We start from the raw sequence: 15,564 nt of genomic DNA, 5'->3' as shown, positions 1-15,564 counted from the left end.
CTGACTTAAGTCCATCACAATAATCAAAGCCTCTCACGGTTCTCATTTCTTCTCCCCCTCGCTCTCTCGCGCTCTCTAGGTTGACTAGATTGATTTTCCTCACCCACGGTGTCTGAATTCTGTTTGAGAGCAAAACAGAATAGCTTTTGTGCTCGCTCACTGTCTCCTTCATCCTCTGCAAGCTTTGGATTATTTATCACTGGGCCGTGCTTTACACATCTGTGTTGCTTGGTAGCACTCTGATGGATATTTCATAAATATTCTTGTGACAACAAGAGAAAAAAAAATTGAAAACCTTGTTTCTGAAAATGTAAATATCGGGCACCGTGTGTACTCCACTGCCTTTCTGGTGATTCTGTTGAATTGAATCATACCATTAGCTTCTATATTCTTCTTGTTGCTCAACTATGTGGGTAAGTTTTCACGCGATCGCTGGAGGTTTCACCTTGCACACATTTGCACCTCTGAGCTGGCAGAACCACTGCAGTCCTTCACTGAAGCACCTGGCAGGATATTAAAATTTTCCACAGTAGACTCCGAAGAAAACCACCCACATGACCGCTCAGTGGCTTCTGTGACATGTCTGTGACATGGTGAACACAGTCATAAAATCCCCTGAAATGACCAAAAATCTACAATGTTCGCCCTCCCGAAACTACTACCACTGTGTTCAGCGTTTTTGTTTTGTTTTTGCTTTAACTTCTCACTGTGTGATAAATGTTCACGGCCCAGTGGCTACAGAATAATCAACCATCAGCATTTACCGTAGATTGGTTCTCTGTAAGCCTCTTTCATGCAGCTGTGTCTGCACTTGTAGAAAACTTCCCAGAAAAATGAAGCCTTGATTCTGCAACTACAAGTAGCTTTCCTCAGGTGCCTGAACTAGTGGTTACTAGAAGCTCTGTGATGGAATAAAAAAAACAAAAGACGAGAGCCATCCTGACAGAGGAAGTTAAAAACATGGAAAAGAAACCAAACATTAAACAGCAGTTAACCTCAGACAGGCGTTCATATGATTGTAGAGAGCTGAGACTTGGGAGGATCCAAATGAGATATTCGGTTTAATCAGTAAGTGGACAAACCTGCTTACTTAACAGTAAGCAGGTTTGCCCAAGAGAAAATGATCCAATCTTTGCAAAGCGAGCAGAGGGAGGGAAAAGTTGTCCGTTGACACTTTGAAAAACTGGTCTTTCATTCTCTGAAAAGCCTGAAAAACTATTAAAACTCCTGGCCAATTGTTGGGGACCACCATCGACTGCAGATTTGGTGTGCAGTCAATAGCTCCAGGCTGGGCTGACACAAAAGAAACCACAGTCTCAGACTTCATAGTAATGAAAAGAAAACATGTCACCCTGGTGGCACGCTGATATTTTGGCAATAACCTTTGGACAACAGTGGAAGAATAACCCACACTTGGTTTTAGTTTTACAGACACTTCCTGTTAGCAGGGTCAATTTGATGTGGATGTAAAGTTGGGCTTTCTTTGTAGATGTTTTTAAAACCACTTGATTCATGGATTTCATAAAAAGCTTCCTTCATTTTATAATATTCATGTCACCGATCCCAGAACAACATGTTCTTATGCATAATTCTGCCAGCACTCAGTCGCTTGCAAAAAAACCCCCAAAAAAAAACAACCCTCACTGCGTCTTGATGTCTTATCGGGGATAAAGAGGAGCAACAAAGTGCTCACTTGTTTCCGCATGCAATCACTGTAGCTTATATAAATCTGTCTTCTGAGCTCGACATGGCCATGTGCAGATACGGCGCTGTCTGAAGGGAACAGAGACACCGGGGTCATTTCTGCTTTGATTTGAAGATTACACATAACGACAGATATCCAGTCTTACAAACTGGGGCAAGAGGTGGGGTTTAAAAATAAATGTAGCGTTCATCAGGTAGGTGAAGTCTACAAACATGCTTTTGAGCTACATTACATGACTCGCAGGGAGCAAAAGTCATCCTCTAAAGCGCAGAGTTTCTTTTAGAAATCCATCAAGTGCAATCCTAAACAGAAGGAGAGCCCATTTAATGCTGAACTGAGGGGGAGAAACTATTCACTGAGCTGACATCGTGGCATTTCTTGCACACATGGCGTCACATCAGGTTACATTAAATGACTGAGTGGTTTCCAAGAATCTCATCATCATCAGACCAATGAGCTAATTCACGATCCTCTTAAGACAGAATGACTGTCAGTAATGGTTCAGTAATGGCTCTACTAATTATCTCTCACAAACACTATCACGGTAAATCTGCCGCGTTACTGCAGCAGGGGTCAAGTGGGCTTATGAAACTCGCGATTCACTCGGCATTTCCACGGCTTTATCAATGTAATGGATTAGCTGGACGACGCCCTCCACCCGATGTGTCACACACGTCTCACAGCTGCGCTCTGCAAATGTTTGGAAAAAGAAGAGAGAAAAAAAAAGGTGGGGGGGCAGTCATAACCTCGCCAGGCTGAGACGCTGTAGAAGCCATGGAAATCAGAGAGAGACGTGAGCGCGGTTTCAAATTGGGAATGAAACCGTTGCCCCATTAGGACATAGTTGTGCATCTAATAATATCTCCTCATTCCTGCGAATCAGAGTCGGGCAGAAATGCTGGTTTTGGAATGCCGGGTGTCATGAATAAATGATTTCCCCCTCGTTTTAGTGCACAGAGAGGAGGAAGAGGAGGCTGATTGACAGAAATGTGTAATGCTTTGCGAGGAAAGTCTAAGAATCTGGAGATGTTTGAATAAGTATGCAGATGCATGGCTCTCAGCACAGTGTAAGCTCCTGAGATCTGAGACAGCTGTGCCTCATCTGAATCCAGGCGAGTTCAGTTTAAAACAACAGGTAGGTTTTAATATAGTCTCTAATGTAGGTAAAATCAGATACACTGCTACATGATTCCAAATCTGTCTGCTTAAAGGGTCATTTTGTTATTTTGGATGTGACAAAGTGTAATTAGCTGTACTTGCAGGTTCTCAGTCATCCAGGTCAAGGTGGTCTAAAGAGCTTTAAAAAAAAAAAAAAAAAAAAAAAGAGACAACTGGACTTCTTGAAGTTTGTTTTATCCAACGGGCTCCTTTAACTCCAATAGCAAATGTTGAAGGGTCATGAATATTGAACCCACAGACCCACTGATCATGTGATGTGAGTAATCACACGAGCCAAGGTGTGAAAAACAAAAGGCACTGGTTATTACTGTCACCGGGGATTAATGTTGGAATGAATTGTAATTACTTACCATTTCAAATTCCATATCAACATCTTTTATTTTTGCCTTTTGTTCATGGCCTCACAGTTTGGAGTAAAATCTTTTTCAAATTAAAACACATTTGCTGATGATGAGATCAACCCAGATACCCACTGCACTCATGGTGTCACCAAATGTAGCATTTAAATGCTAATGTTACACCTCAATATTTCTGCTTTTGCAGGTGATACTCCACAAACTACTGCTGTTGCTGACCATGCCCAACCCTTTATGAGCACAGTGCACCCATCTTCTGATGGCTGCTTTCATCATGGATCACTCCATGTCACAAATATTCTCAGACTGGTTTCAGATGGCCTCCAGAGTAATAAGATCTCAATCCAATAGAGCACCTCTGGGATGTGGTGGAACAGGACAGGTGAAGCTGTCAAATATGCAGCAAATGGGTGATGTTATAAAGTCGATATGGACCAACATTTATTAGAATGTTTCCAGAACCTAGCTGGATCTGCCATGAAGAATTAAAGCAATTCCGAAAGCAGGGTGCAGCTTTGTACTCGTAAAGCTCCAATGATGTACATGGAGACTGTAGATAATAGAAACATGTATAGCTGAAATAAATTAAAATAGGCAGATACATTAAAAGGAAAATAATCAGCAGTTAGTTTGGATAAAAGTAATCAATGAAATGACTGAAAGTAGCAGGTCAAGAGTTGAAATAGCCAAAAATAATGAACCAACATTAAAATTCTGACCTGCTGAAGCATCAGTATCAAGAGTCCAAATATACCCAAAGCAACATAAAAACTTCTGTAACTGTGTGAAATTGTAGGTATAAACTCAGACTGGCCTGTGTGGGTTTCCTCAGAGGGGGAAAAAAAGAAATCTTTAAATTGCTCAAGCAAAAATTAAGTGTCTGCCAAACCCATCCCGAAAATGAGACTCAGATTTGTAATGTCAACACATTCTCGTATTCACTCTGCACCACGAGAAGATGAGTTTTTGGAAGAGGTGAGACTAACGATGAAAAGGATTTTATAAATACAATTAACTCCAGCGCCCAACTTCCTTCTATTTTCTCTGAGCAGCGCTTGTCACAGTCTAAACGGATGATTGCACTTTCATGGCAAAATATTAATAGAGTGAAAGAAGTCAGTAGTTCAGGGAATTGTACTCTTGTCGTCACTTAGAAAAGATTACATACACGCTTGAGGGCATAGAACAATTCAGAACGTGTGGGGTCTATTAATATCAAACGTATGAATGAATCACAGATTCTGGGTCAGTTAGATGAGCTGAGATCTTTTCGTTCCGCTCGTTTTACTGCTGTGGCACTTTTACACTTTGGCTTCTTTAGCCTTTAAGCGTCCAGCCTTGAGAGCGTATATGTTCACAAGTATTGATCGCTCAGAAAAACAAGGAATTCTTAAGTAGTGTTCCCCCTAGACGACATCACTTTGTACCTTCTATCTCTTGCTTAAGCCCAAACAGGAGCTCATCTTCCCTCCAAATATGAGGAAGTTCATAATTACACGTTATTCTGAAAACTAACAGTGGCAAACGTAACGGAAGAAAACACTCAGGAAATACGGCCGAGCTGTTAAATTATTATAATAATAGAAAAGCCTGAGGAGATTTAAAGTGTAATACATAACTGCAATCTGACAGTAAACACGGAACAATTTGTTTCACACGATGACAGATTCTGGTGAGGACAGGACTCGAATAAAAGGATTCAGAGGAGATGAAGAATATCTCTAGAGCTAATAATTTAAACATTTTGCATGAGTATCCCTCCAGCGCTCATCAAAGTTTAGACAAATTTAATAACTTCTTCCCCTAAAGAATCATCGGCACGGAAAGCAGAAGTGACCTTTTTTTCCCCTCCCGTCAGTGTGTCATTTCCACGCTTCTCCCAGTTCACAATGAAGGGCTTCGATGTGAATCAGCGAGAAAGGCTGATGGGGCGGAAAACGCCGCGCTTATCTATGCTGGAGAGTGGAACAGATGCGGATATGACTTTGTTATCATGCTGCTCAGTGAAAGAGAGGAGGCGAAAGGATACGATGGGAGGGAGGAGGAGGAGGGTGGTTAGGAGAAGAAGAGGAATGCCTGCTCGAATGTCAAGTTAAGTGCAGGAACAGATTTCTTGGCAGGTGGGACGGGCCTAAATAAAACAAACGACTCAAACTGTCCTCCATTAATAAAACATTCAGCATCATCTTTCATTATTTACCCCAAAAAATAAATTAATTTAAAAAAAAAAGAAAATATACAGGGAGGAAATCTAATTGTGGGGACTCAGCATCAATCACATGGCTAAACAAACAGATCCCCCTAAAAGAAGCATGTGTCCAAAGAAGCCTTGGTCTTATCGATTACATGAAAACACTGATCAGTTTGGTGCCAACACATCCTCTGCTTCAAAACTCCAGCGCTGTTACTCTCTTAGGAGAAGAATAGGATTCCTGTTCCTTTTTAAGTGGGGAAAAAAAGGACCTGTGTGGTCCGTATCCAGTGTGGACTGAGCACAGCAGCATCAGCAGCGCCCCCAAGTTTACTGCGTTCATCGTTCCCAAAATAAACAACAAGTGAGCCATTAATCTCTCTTAAATGTTCTTTATTACCTTTGAGGAGGCTTTCATAAAACCGTGTTAAACGAGTGAGTCTATTCCACAGTCGCTCCAACTGCTTTGTCAAGTTCCCCAAAAAAATCTGTTAATATCACAAGTGTTAACATAGGTACAGTATGACGCCTAACAAATACAGTAAGGCCACATCACTATCTGCACAATAACAATTACAGTACAAACTGTGTGTGCGTCTGTGAGAAAGCCCATCATAAACCTACAAACAGTAAAGAAGATGAAAAGCTTCAGACAATAAATTTACAAAACATAGCAATGCAGAGGAATCATCGTTAAAACGCCATCAAATATCTGCATTAAACCAAAAAAAGGTTCAGCTCTGTCTCCAGAGTACCAACAATTAGAATAAAGTACTCAGTCTCACAGCAATCACCCTGAACATGATGACCTTCACACGCTGGTATTGCACATGGTTCTTGTACCATCCCTGACAGTTACATTAATAAAGCATCTTTTCATCTGCAGTCTTCCCACATTTTGACATTTTCAAATTTAATAACCGACTTCATGATACAAATACCGGCAGGATGCTACAGCTAAAGGTGAGGTCTTTTTTTCTTTAAGCTGCAAATGGTTTATGTTGTTAATATTACGAACCTGCAAAGTTTGACATTATTTTCCCTACAGAGTGTCCCACATTTCCAAATCTAAGTGTTTTTTTTTTATAATATAATAATCATAATTCTAGTAACTGACAATGGCTCAGTTTAGTGTTTTAAGAAAAAAATATTACAGAAAATGACCTGACAGCTAGTGTCGAGTGCATTTTACCCACAGTGTCACGTAGTGAGTGTAGTGTGAACCACATTCAGTGGTCCCAGGGGCATCCACAGGGGTCTCCACAGGCTCTTTTCCTATCCCACAGAACATGCAGCTCCTTGGCCGTGTGCTGGGGGGACGACAGCATGTCCAGGTAGCACTCCTTCTCGCACAGCCAGCCGGGATCCTGGCAACAGGAAGGGGAATAAAATTTATTTAATTATGAGACGGACGCTGGGTCACATTTCTCTCGGGTTAAATTGGCAGTATTTTATTTTGATATGCTCCAGGTTACAAACATTAAACCAGTTAACACAATTACGCCTTTAAACTGCGACTCCACTAGCAAAGCTTTTTTGACGCATGCTCGTAATAAAAATGTTAAGCTGTAAAGCAAACCGCATATTGAATTACTGGTAAGAGAAAAACAATCATAAATGTTCATGCCTCTTTGCTGCACTTTTTTTCTCCACAGAAATCAAATTGTACGTGCTTAGCAGACTAAAAAACTCAAGGGTGAGAGGGGGTTTTATCATTTCAGTTCACATTTTTATTTCACGTTGTGTCTTTTGCTTGCAGAGCCTATTAGTGAGATGCTAAAGTTTGGCTAATGAAGCTCAGAGGACCAATAGTGAGTACAAAAGAGTGCAGTTTTCTTTTTGTTACGCAGTATGTAGCTTGCCTCCACCAGTGTGTGAATGTGAGAGTGAATGAATAGTGGCATTGTAAAGCGCTTTGGGTGCCTTGAAAAGCGCTATATAAATCCAATCCATTATTATTATTTGTTTTTCTCTTTGTCTGACATTGTTTAACAGCTCTAAGTCATATAAAAAAACAAAACAATGTGTTAATACACAGTATCTTATCAATATTGCTGTAAATTTAAGTACCATTTATATTTACAGCTTGAATTCAGCTGCCATTTATATTCTAAGAAAAATGTACACATTAAACACATTCATATCTGTACCTTTCTAACATTTCTTAATGCCAGACGCTGACCTTTATCAGTCTGACGTTGATAAGGGAAAGTGAAAGCACTGGGCTAAGTTGTATTTTATGCCAGTGTTAGACTGATAATAAAGCAAAACAAATCATTTATGTTTTACTAAAGCTGGCAGTTCATACCATTCAGCTTCTCACCTGATATTTCTGAGGCCCAACAGCTGCCATCCATATCCCCATGCTCACATCCTCTCCCTGCAACGAGACATCCAGGATGGGCTGCTCACGTTATGATCATGAACGTCGGACGCTCTTATTTAGCATTCGTACTCTACCTGGTAGGCCCTCAGTTTCTCTGCATTGTTGGCAAGCCACTGGACCAGGTCACGAGAGACCACATAGCCAGAGCCGCAGGCAAACGCCGGGTAGGCTGGACTCGCGTACTCCAGCTCCTGCCACTTCCCAATGCGATCCACTGCCCAGCTCTGCCTGAAACTGGGTCAGGATGGCAGAGACATCATCATCAAATACAGTCTCCATTTCAGGTGACCTATCAGCTTTTTAACCGTGCACAGCGTTCCCGTTTCTTCGCTCCAAAACTCAGCTGACAGCACACTGAAGTTAAACTGTAAGCACAAGTGGACACAAAGTATACGCTGTCAACAGTACCGGACGCCGAACTGTACTTACTTCCCCCACCAGAAATTGCTGCGTTTGAGACCCTTGTGGTCAATCTTCATTAATACAGAGTCCACGTCGATGTAACAATCATCATCCGTCTTCAGCAGTAGATTAAAGTCAGCGTTTCCCACAGACCTGCCGGAGAGGGAATATGCAGCCTTAATTAAAGCCCACCCTCTGATTTTATACAATATCCCAGAGTGGATTTACTTTCAAATACCAGCGAGCATGAAGGGCAGGAGGTCTGCAAATAAGTATAACACTTATCACATCACAGCTTAAGACCACTCTGTGTATTTTGCTTTATCTGATGACTCAGAACTCTACTTCTTGACTGAGCGACTGCAGTCGTGATTTTAACAGTGAGACATTTTGAGGCGTCGGCACACTTTCATTTCAGGTTGCTGATTTCCTCAGAGGGCCCAGGCAATTTGGAGACAGAGAATCGAGTCATTAGCACTTGGCATACCATTTATAGAACTGAAGCAGTTTGGAAGGCACGTTCCTGTAGGTGTCTAACACATCTACGAACACCATGTCGCCATGCCTGAGGCTTTCCTCCTGCAAAGTGGCATCCTCCTCCCTCAGCCTGGAGGCATGGCGCTCCATCCTGGCTGGGCGGCCCCGCAGGAGCTCTGACAGACCGTCTCCATCTGACGCAGAGTGAGGAAAACATTCGGGGTAATCAGAGAAAAAGTTGTAATAGTTTTTGTGCAAATATTATATTTATTCAGCCCAAATTTTTTAATAACCTAAGGTGCTTGAGGTATAATAACTTTAATTACCATCGAGTAAAACGATATGAAAAAATGATAACGTTTGGCACAATGGACCATTAGTTCGGTTCTTCAGAGATGCTGAATGATGGATTTAATTTTGTTTTGCACAGATTTACACCAAATCTGCTCTTAAGATTCAAAATGCAAACACATGTAGGTAAAATCAATACTGGAACAGCCGGGTGTTGAGGCTATGAAAATGCTATTTTCTATTTGGAACATATACAAAAAGCCTGCAGCACGGTGAGCGGTGTTTTTCGAGCTCTTACATCTGGTCTGTTTTTAAAAATGTGGCTTTGATCACACAATTATCATATAAAAAAAGTGCAAAGTTTATTCTGCTGCAGGACTAACCATAGATAGTAAATGTGAAGCCTCCAGCCAAACCAGGAAATCCAAGAGCACTTCTATGAGGCAATATCCCCTCTGCAATCTGCAACTCCAAGAAAAAGAGCAAAAAAAAAAAAGTTTTAAGTTATTGGAAACTTGAAAGAGGAATGAGAGTGCGTTATTCATATATCTCCTTCTAAATACTGTGTGCGAACACATACAGAAGAGATCTTTAGGACGCCTCCTCCATCACTGAGCTGCACGGAGGAGGAGTTGACTGTGGTCAGTGCGGCAGAGTCGAGACTCTCCCAGACGAGCGTCCCCTCAAACCCCTGGAATAAAGACAGATTTATGGGTGTGCTGTCCAACGCCATCTCATCTGAATGATGTAATTAGCTACCATCAAGGACACTGCAGACTTGGAAACTTTAGAGTGGATTACATTATGCTTCGCTACAATGTTAATGAAAGATTAATTTAACATCCCCTGAACCTAGCCTCTGCTGCAGCGATGTACCGGTGTACTCTTGTACCCCTGACATCACCGCCAGGCGTACGTGCAGACACGGGGACGGCTTTCGCTTGGCGGTGCGTGTTAAAGCCAGGACATCGTGAGCATCAAACATTTTTTTATGCACTGATGTGTTGCTTTTCTGCATCAGTTCAGGTTGGGGATGTTTACTTATTCAAAGGTAAACATCAAATTCAGCGCGAGGTCACCGTTATATAAATATAAGAGGACAAAATGAAGCGAGGCTCTCCAAAATTTGGCTCTCCAAACAGATACTTATTCTATTTAACATCAACCTCAGTGAGTGAGCTCATACACATGAATGCCTTCATGTGTCCTCCTCTGATTTGGGGGGTTAACCTCTTTAAATCTGCATGTGGCACCCATTCACATTAATGATAAATCCCTTCTGTTAAATAAATTTATAAACTCCTGAACTTCCATAAGTCTCGTGTGTTTCTCTCTTTTCGTCTCCTCCACAGTTATCAACCCGAGCAGAGCTAATGAAAACAACCCAAAGATCCCTAGTTTGATTCCAGGAGGAGACACAAATCCCTTTGTGGCTGCATCAAGAAAATCCAGGTTAAAAAATAAATTAAAACAAATCTGTCAAATCAAATATGCAGAGCTACCTGCTGTAGTGACCCGTTGTGAATAAGAGCAGCTGAAAGTAGCTTTCTAGTACTTAAAAAAAATAGAATAAACTAAAACAGCTTCTGAAGACTTATATTCCCGACTGGAGGACTTTTACTCCATTTTTCTTTAGTCGTGGCTACAGCTCAGAGGATCAGCGACAAACTGACCTTCGGCAGGATGAACTGCTCCACTGGTTTGTACCACATCCAGTTCACCAAGGTCCCCGTGCTAATGGAGCTGAAGCGAGCAGTAACCACAGCCTCCTGAAGAAGAAAGTGCAAAAAAAGAAATATTCAAACTTTTTATCCATAAAGAATTCACAGAGATGCCGTCCTCCATACTGAACACAGCCACACACTGCTCTGTCAACAGCAGGACTCTAAAATGAGCTGAAGTTTGTTCAACAAACAGCAGCAGCACAGAGTCCTCCAGCTCCACAGAAACGCAGCATACGCGATGCATTATGCTCACAGGCCAAAGCCACGTTACCTCCTGGTCCAGCTGGAGAAGCTTCACCGTCACGTTGCTCTGAAGCTCGGCTCGGGTCCCGCTGGGAAACACCCCTAGCCGGGTTATCACCACCGGGTGGAGCACCTTGAAGTCCAGGGCGATGGCAGACACGTCGGAGGGGGCGAGCAGCGAGGGATCAGACACCGTCACAATCTCCATCTCTCCGTCCCGGCCTGCCGCTGGGACACAGAGAGGGCAGCGAGTCACTGCACAAGCACACATGAAATTTATTACAATCCCAACATGCTGACTATCTTTCTTTTTTTCTCCTAGTGATGAAGAGACGAGAGAAAGCATTCGGAAAAAGCGGCGGACTCTGGGAAAGCTACACCATCAGCACTTTGAGGAGCCGCTTCTTCAGGACGGCTGTCTTCAAAGCGAGCCCCTGCTTGTGAGCGTGCTCTCTTAATTACAAAAGAGCAGTTTATTACCCGAGAGATCAATGAAAAGATCGAGGCTGTTAAAGCGAAGCTGCGAAGCCCCCCCCCACCCCTGCCCCGCTTTCACTTTATGTGCAGTCTACACAACTTCTACAGCTCCTTCCAAAATAAAGACAATTAGAGGCGAAGAGGAGCAGAGGTTTTATCACGCCAAACGCTTCTCACGTTAGCTGAATGGGACTGAGCCGCAGGATTGTGCTACCACTAAGAGACAATAGACAAATCATTTTGATCGATGCTTTATTCCCTGGAAACATGACAAAAATGTGATTATCAAACTATCATACATTTTTATCATTACATTTCTGTCGCTAAGGGTGTTTATGGGCAATTACTTCAATATCAAGCACCAACTATAGGCTGCATTGGGCATGGCTCATTAAATAGATCATAAATCAAACCATTATTTTTATTACTGGCTAGTGGATGAACATTCAGTCTAAAAAAAAGAATAAGTACATAAATAAATAACACACACAAAAAAAAGAACTCAGTGTCTTTAAAGTGCTTGTTTTCTGTAATAGTTCAGAATTCAAAGGCAAAGACAAAAATCTTTAATTACATGTCAATCAGTCCATTCATCTCATGCTGTAGTGTTTATATCAGCTCTGAAATCTCAAAACCTTCAAACATCATTAAATATCTCACTATTTCTCCTGGATTCAAAGCGCGCGTACACACACACACACACACACACACACACACACACACACACACACACACACCTTCTGCCGGCAGCAGGATTACTGCTCTGAGAAGCTAATTAGCATTCACCTTATTGTAGTCCAAAAAAAAAAAAATCGCTGTGATGAACGCAGAGCAAACAAACACATTTCAGCGCCACAATTAATTGTCCACTTAACGCGCGCTTTGACCTGAATCCTGCGTCAGGTACCCCGACTGTGCTTAAAAAGCTGCCACTGCCTCTTTCTCTTCCAATCACACGGAGCATCACGCGCACCCAAAGCCTGCCTGCCATTCTGAAGCAAATCACGTCAACAACCAACAGCCATTAACGCAGTGGAGGGCAAGAGAAAGGGCTGGGGAACAAAAAAAGAAATAAATAAATATATATGTAACGCATTGCCATGACCCCAAAGGCCACTGTGTGAAAAGCCCATTCTGATGAGCTGTAATTATGTTTCCATGAAGGCAGCTTAACGCCAGTAAAAGTGGAGAAAGCCGGCTCAAGTGGACGGGCTCGGCGAAGGCGACAGACGTTAACAATTACTGCCAATGTTCAAAACTGACTGCGAGGGAGTTAAATTATTTCATATAGTGTCTGCTCTTTGTGCAGCTCTACTTTTCTAAGTGTTAAGCAGTTCTAGTTACCCCACCTCCTCTTCCCTCAGCCCTGCAGCAGTGAGCATTTCTGCTTTGGCCTTAGATATACAAAAGGAAGAGAAAGTTGTCCTTGAGCTGTGGGAACACATGAATAAAAAGGTGTTTCACTCTTTTTCTCAACAGCCATTCTTCTCATTCTCTCGACTCCTCTGCTGTTATCCTGCCTCCGCTCCCCTTTGACGACCGTGCACGCAAGCAACAGATTGCCGAGAGAATTAGAGCTGCAGTCAGATGCCTCTCCCCTCTTTTGCTTTTCTATTTTCCCCCTCTTTTACCTGGCTCGGTGAAGTTCAGGAGGGAGCAGGAGTAAGGATCTTCTCGGTCATCCTCTGGTATAGGACACCCATGTTCCCCCACGATAAACTTCACCCCCACTCTGGATGAGAGAAAACAACAAAAAAATATGTAACAACACCACAAACACTGTGACATATCCCCCCGTTTGTGCAATATTCAGCTACAAGATTTCTAAAGCTTGTCCATCTATCCACCCTGCGTTGCCATGGTTACCGGGGGGTTGCTTAAAGGCCATCACACCTTATCTGTGCTCGGATCGCTCAATGAGAAGGAAATGGACAAAGAGGAAGAATGAAAGAGAACAATATTGGCCGCTGGTCAGGTAAAGATAAAAGGCTTGATGGGGCTGTCAGTTATTTGCTGCCAGCTGCTGCTGGCTTCACCCCCCCTCCCTTTCTCTCTACTATATGAATTTGACATGGTGAGAAAAAGAAAGGCAAGACAAATCAAAACAAACAGAAAAGCTGTGAAGTTGAAGGTCCAGCCTGCTGACCTGTGCTGGAAGTGGGGGTGGTGTCTGAGGTATCCCAGCCAGGTCTCTCTTATCGCCTGTCGCAGTTCATAATGATGTCTTGCTGACAGCACCCCCACCAAAACTTCATAGAAAGGTAATGGCTCATCTGCATTGGAGACAGACATTTCACTGAAGATGACCTCACACAACAGCAGAGTACTCAAAATGTAAGGGCAGATGTAACATGTGGATAAAAAAAAGAAATCTAACCAGACCTGTTTTCCTCTCATACTCAGTTTGCGGTGACTTACTGCGATGCACCCCGTGAAGATTAATGTCCTCGTGCATTAAAAGGTAGTTAGTCTACACTGATCTGATGGTGAAGCCGCTTCACACAGCCAGCGTGAGGGCTGATAATGAGTGATAACCCGCTTCAAGCAGCCACGGAGCACAGTAGTTGCACTGTAACACGGCGAGGGACTATCCCAGCAACGCCCCGCACTATTCAAATGTTACATTCACCTCTTTTTCCTCCGTAAAACACACATTAGAAAACACTCATTACAGTCACTGCCGTTAACTACCTGTCCACACACACACACTAACTAGCAAACTACCACACCGGGGCGGTAAAGGCAAAGTTAACCAGCCGCTCGAAAGGAAAAAAAGTTGCGAAGCTGAGGAGGTAAAAGCCCGGGGTAGTGGCTAAAAAAGTACCCGAGTATGTGTTGTTGTCCAGCGGGGCGGAGGAGGGTCGTTGTGCCAACCACAAGTGCACCAGGACGGCGACAGCACAGGGAAGCAGAAAGAGCGCTAGCCTCCGCATGGACGGAGCCCTTCATTCAGCCGGAGCAGCCTTCAGCTTTAGCGGCGCGGAGCCTGCCTACCTTCCTCGAGCCGCACGGTGCTGCGCGGTGTGAGCTGCTCCGTGTGTGCGCTTCATTTAAGCTCCGCAGCTCTCCGCCGGGCTTTCACCACTGCCTCATGTCTGCCTCCGCTGCTCGATGAGCGAGACCAATGGGAGACGAGGAGCCCTACCGCGGTGCACTCTGGGAGGTGAAGTTCAACCCTGTAGCCAATCGAACGAGCCTTAAACTTGATATAGCAGTTCTCTAGGTTAATAATAAAAATAATAAATCATACAAATGTATGTTCTGGTCCTTTCTCAGCTTAATAAAATTACTTTTATTCTTTTGACATAGCTTCATTATTATCAATATTATTATTTGTAGGATTAATAGTAATAGTATTTAAAAAATATTAAGTATTACATTACTTTTTAAAACTCTAGCTAGTGAAATAAAACTATAAAGTACATGTATCTAGTACATTTACTTAGCTAGACTAGCATGGAAAAAAAGATGCAAATTAGAGTGACAAATACTGGATATTTAGGGCCAAAAAAAAAAAAAAAAAAGTTTTTATGTGATACAGTGGTCCGGTTCCCTTTCCTCCATCATACTGTGTACAAAGATAAATGTGTTGACAACAGCAGGCAACACTTTCTAGCATTTAATGTGTCTCCATTAAAAATAAATCAGCCTCGTGCTGTTTTATTTTCCACTCAAATCATATTAAAGTCAAGAGTATGTTAATTTAAGTATGTTCACTAAATATTTTATCCCATGTCCCTAAAACAAATGAAACGCTAAAACACTAAAGGTGCGTCCCATCCCATGATTATCACATAAAGACATGTCAGTTTGGTAGGTTTGTTTTCCTTTACTCCACACAGTAAAGTGAGGAAAACACTGTAAGCAAAGACAAAAAGTAACATATGAATCATTTCATCCTCTCTAAACCCAGGTGATGTGTTCTAGCATTAAGAGCGCAACTTTATCAAAAGCTGTTCCCCTGTGCTGCACATAAATCATTTAAATGGAATCTTTTGTGCATGGAGACGAACGCTTGAGGAGGATTTCTTTTGACTCGGAGAGCACCAGTGTTTTCCCGGAGGAGGAGGAATGGATCACCCCACTAAAGAAAAAAAAACAAACAAGCCCTCTATAGTGCTTGTAAACATTTT

The 15,564-nt window shown here is 42.5% G+C and overlaps 1 protein-coding gene across 2 annotated transcripts; it reads right to left on the bottom strand.

The window, feature by feature from the left end:
* Nucleotides 1–5,813: 5,813 nt before the first annotated feature.
* Nucleotides 5,814–14,556, bottom strand: b3galnt2 (beta-1,3-N-acetylgalactosaminyltransferase 2). 2 transcript variants are annotated; one of them, XM_080868690.1, is made up of 12 exons: nucleotides 14,256–14,556; nucleotides 13,578–13,704; nucleotides 13,063–13,163; nucleotides 10,983–11,209; nucleotides 10,661–10,756; nucleotides 9,568–9,678; nucleotides 9,371–9,449; nucleotides 8,707–8,890; nucleotides 8,247–8,372; nucleotides 7,892–8,051; nucleotides 7,755–7,811; nucleotides 5,814–6,798 (listed from the first exon to the last, which is right to left on the bottom strand). In XM_080868690.1, exons 1-12 carry the CDS (start codon nucleotides 14,362–14,364, stop codon nucleotides 6,661–6,663), a joined length of 1,515 nt encoding a protein of 504 aa, XP_080724816.1. In that variant the 5' UTR covers nucleotides 14,365–14,556; the 3' UTR covers nucleotides 5,814–6,660. The 2 variants fall into 2 exon arrangements, with proteins under 2 accessions (XP_080724816.1, XP_080724817.1); XM_080868691.1 differs by having other exon boundaries at nucleotides 10,983–11,182; nucleotides 14,256–14,555.
* Nucleotides 14,557–15,564: the final 1,008 nt, after the last annotated feature.

Source organism: Rhamphochromis sp. 'chilingali' (assembly GCF_963969265.1).
Source record: "Rhamphochromis sp. 'chilingali' genome assembly, chromosome: 20".
Classification (NCBI taxonomy): Eukaryota; Metazoa; Chordata; class Actinopteri; order Cichliformes; family Cichlidae; genus Rhamphochromis; species Rhamphochromis sp. 'chilingali'.
Note: the sequence above shows the minus strand (reverse complement) of the source record. Positions and strands in the feature narration are given on the sequence as shown.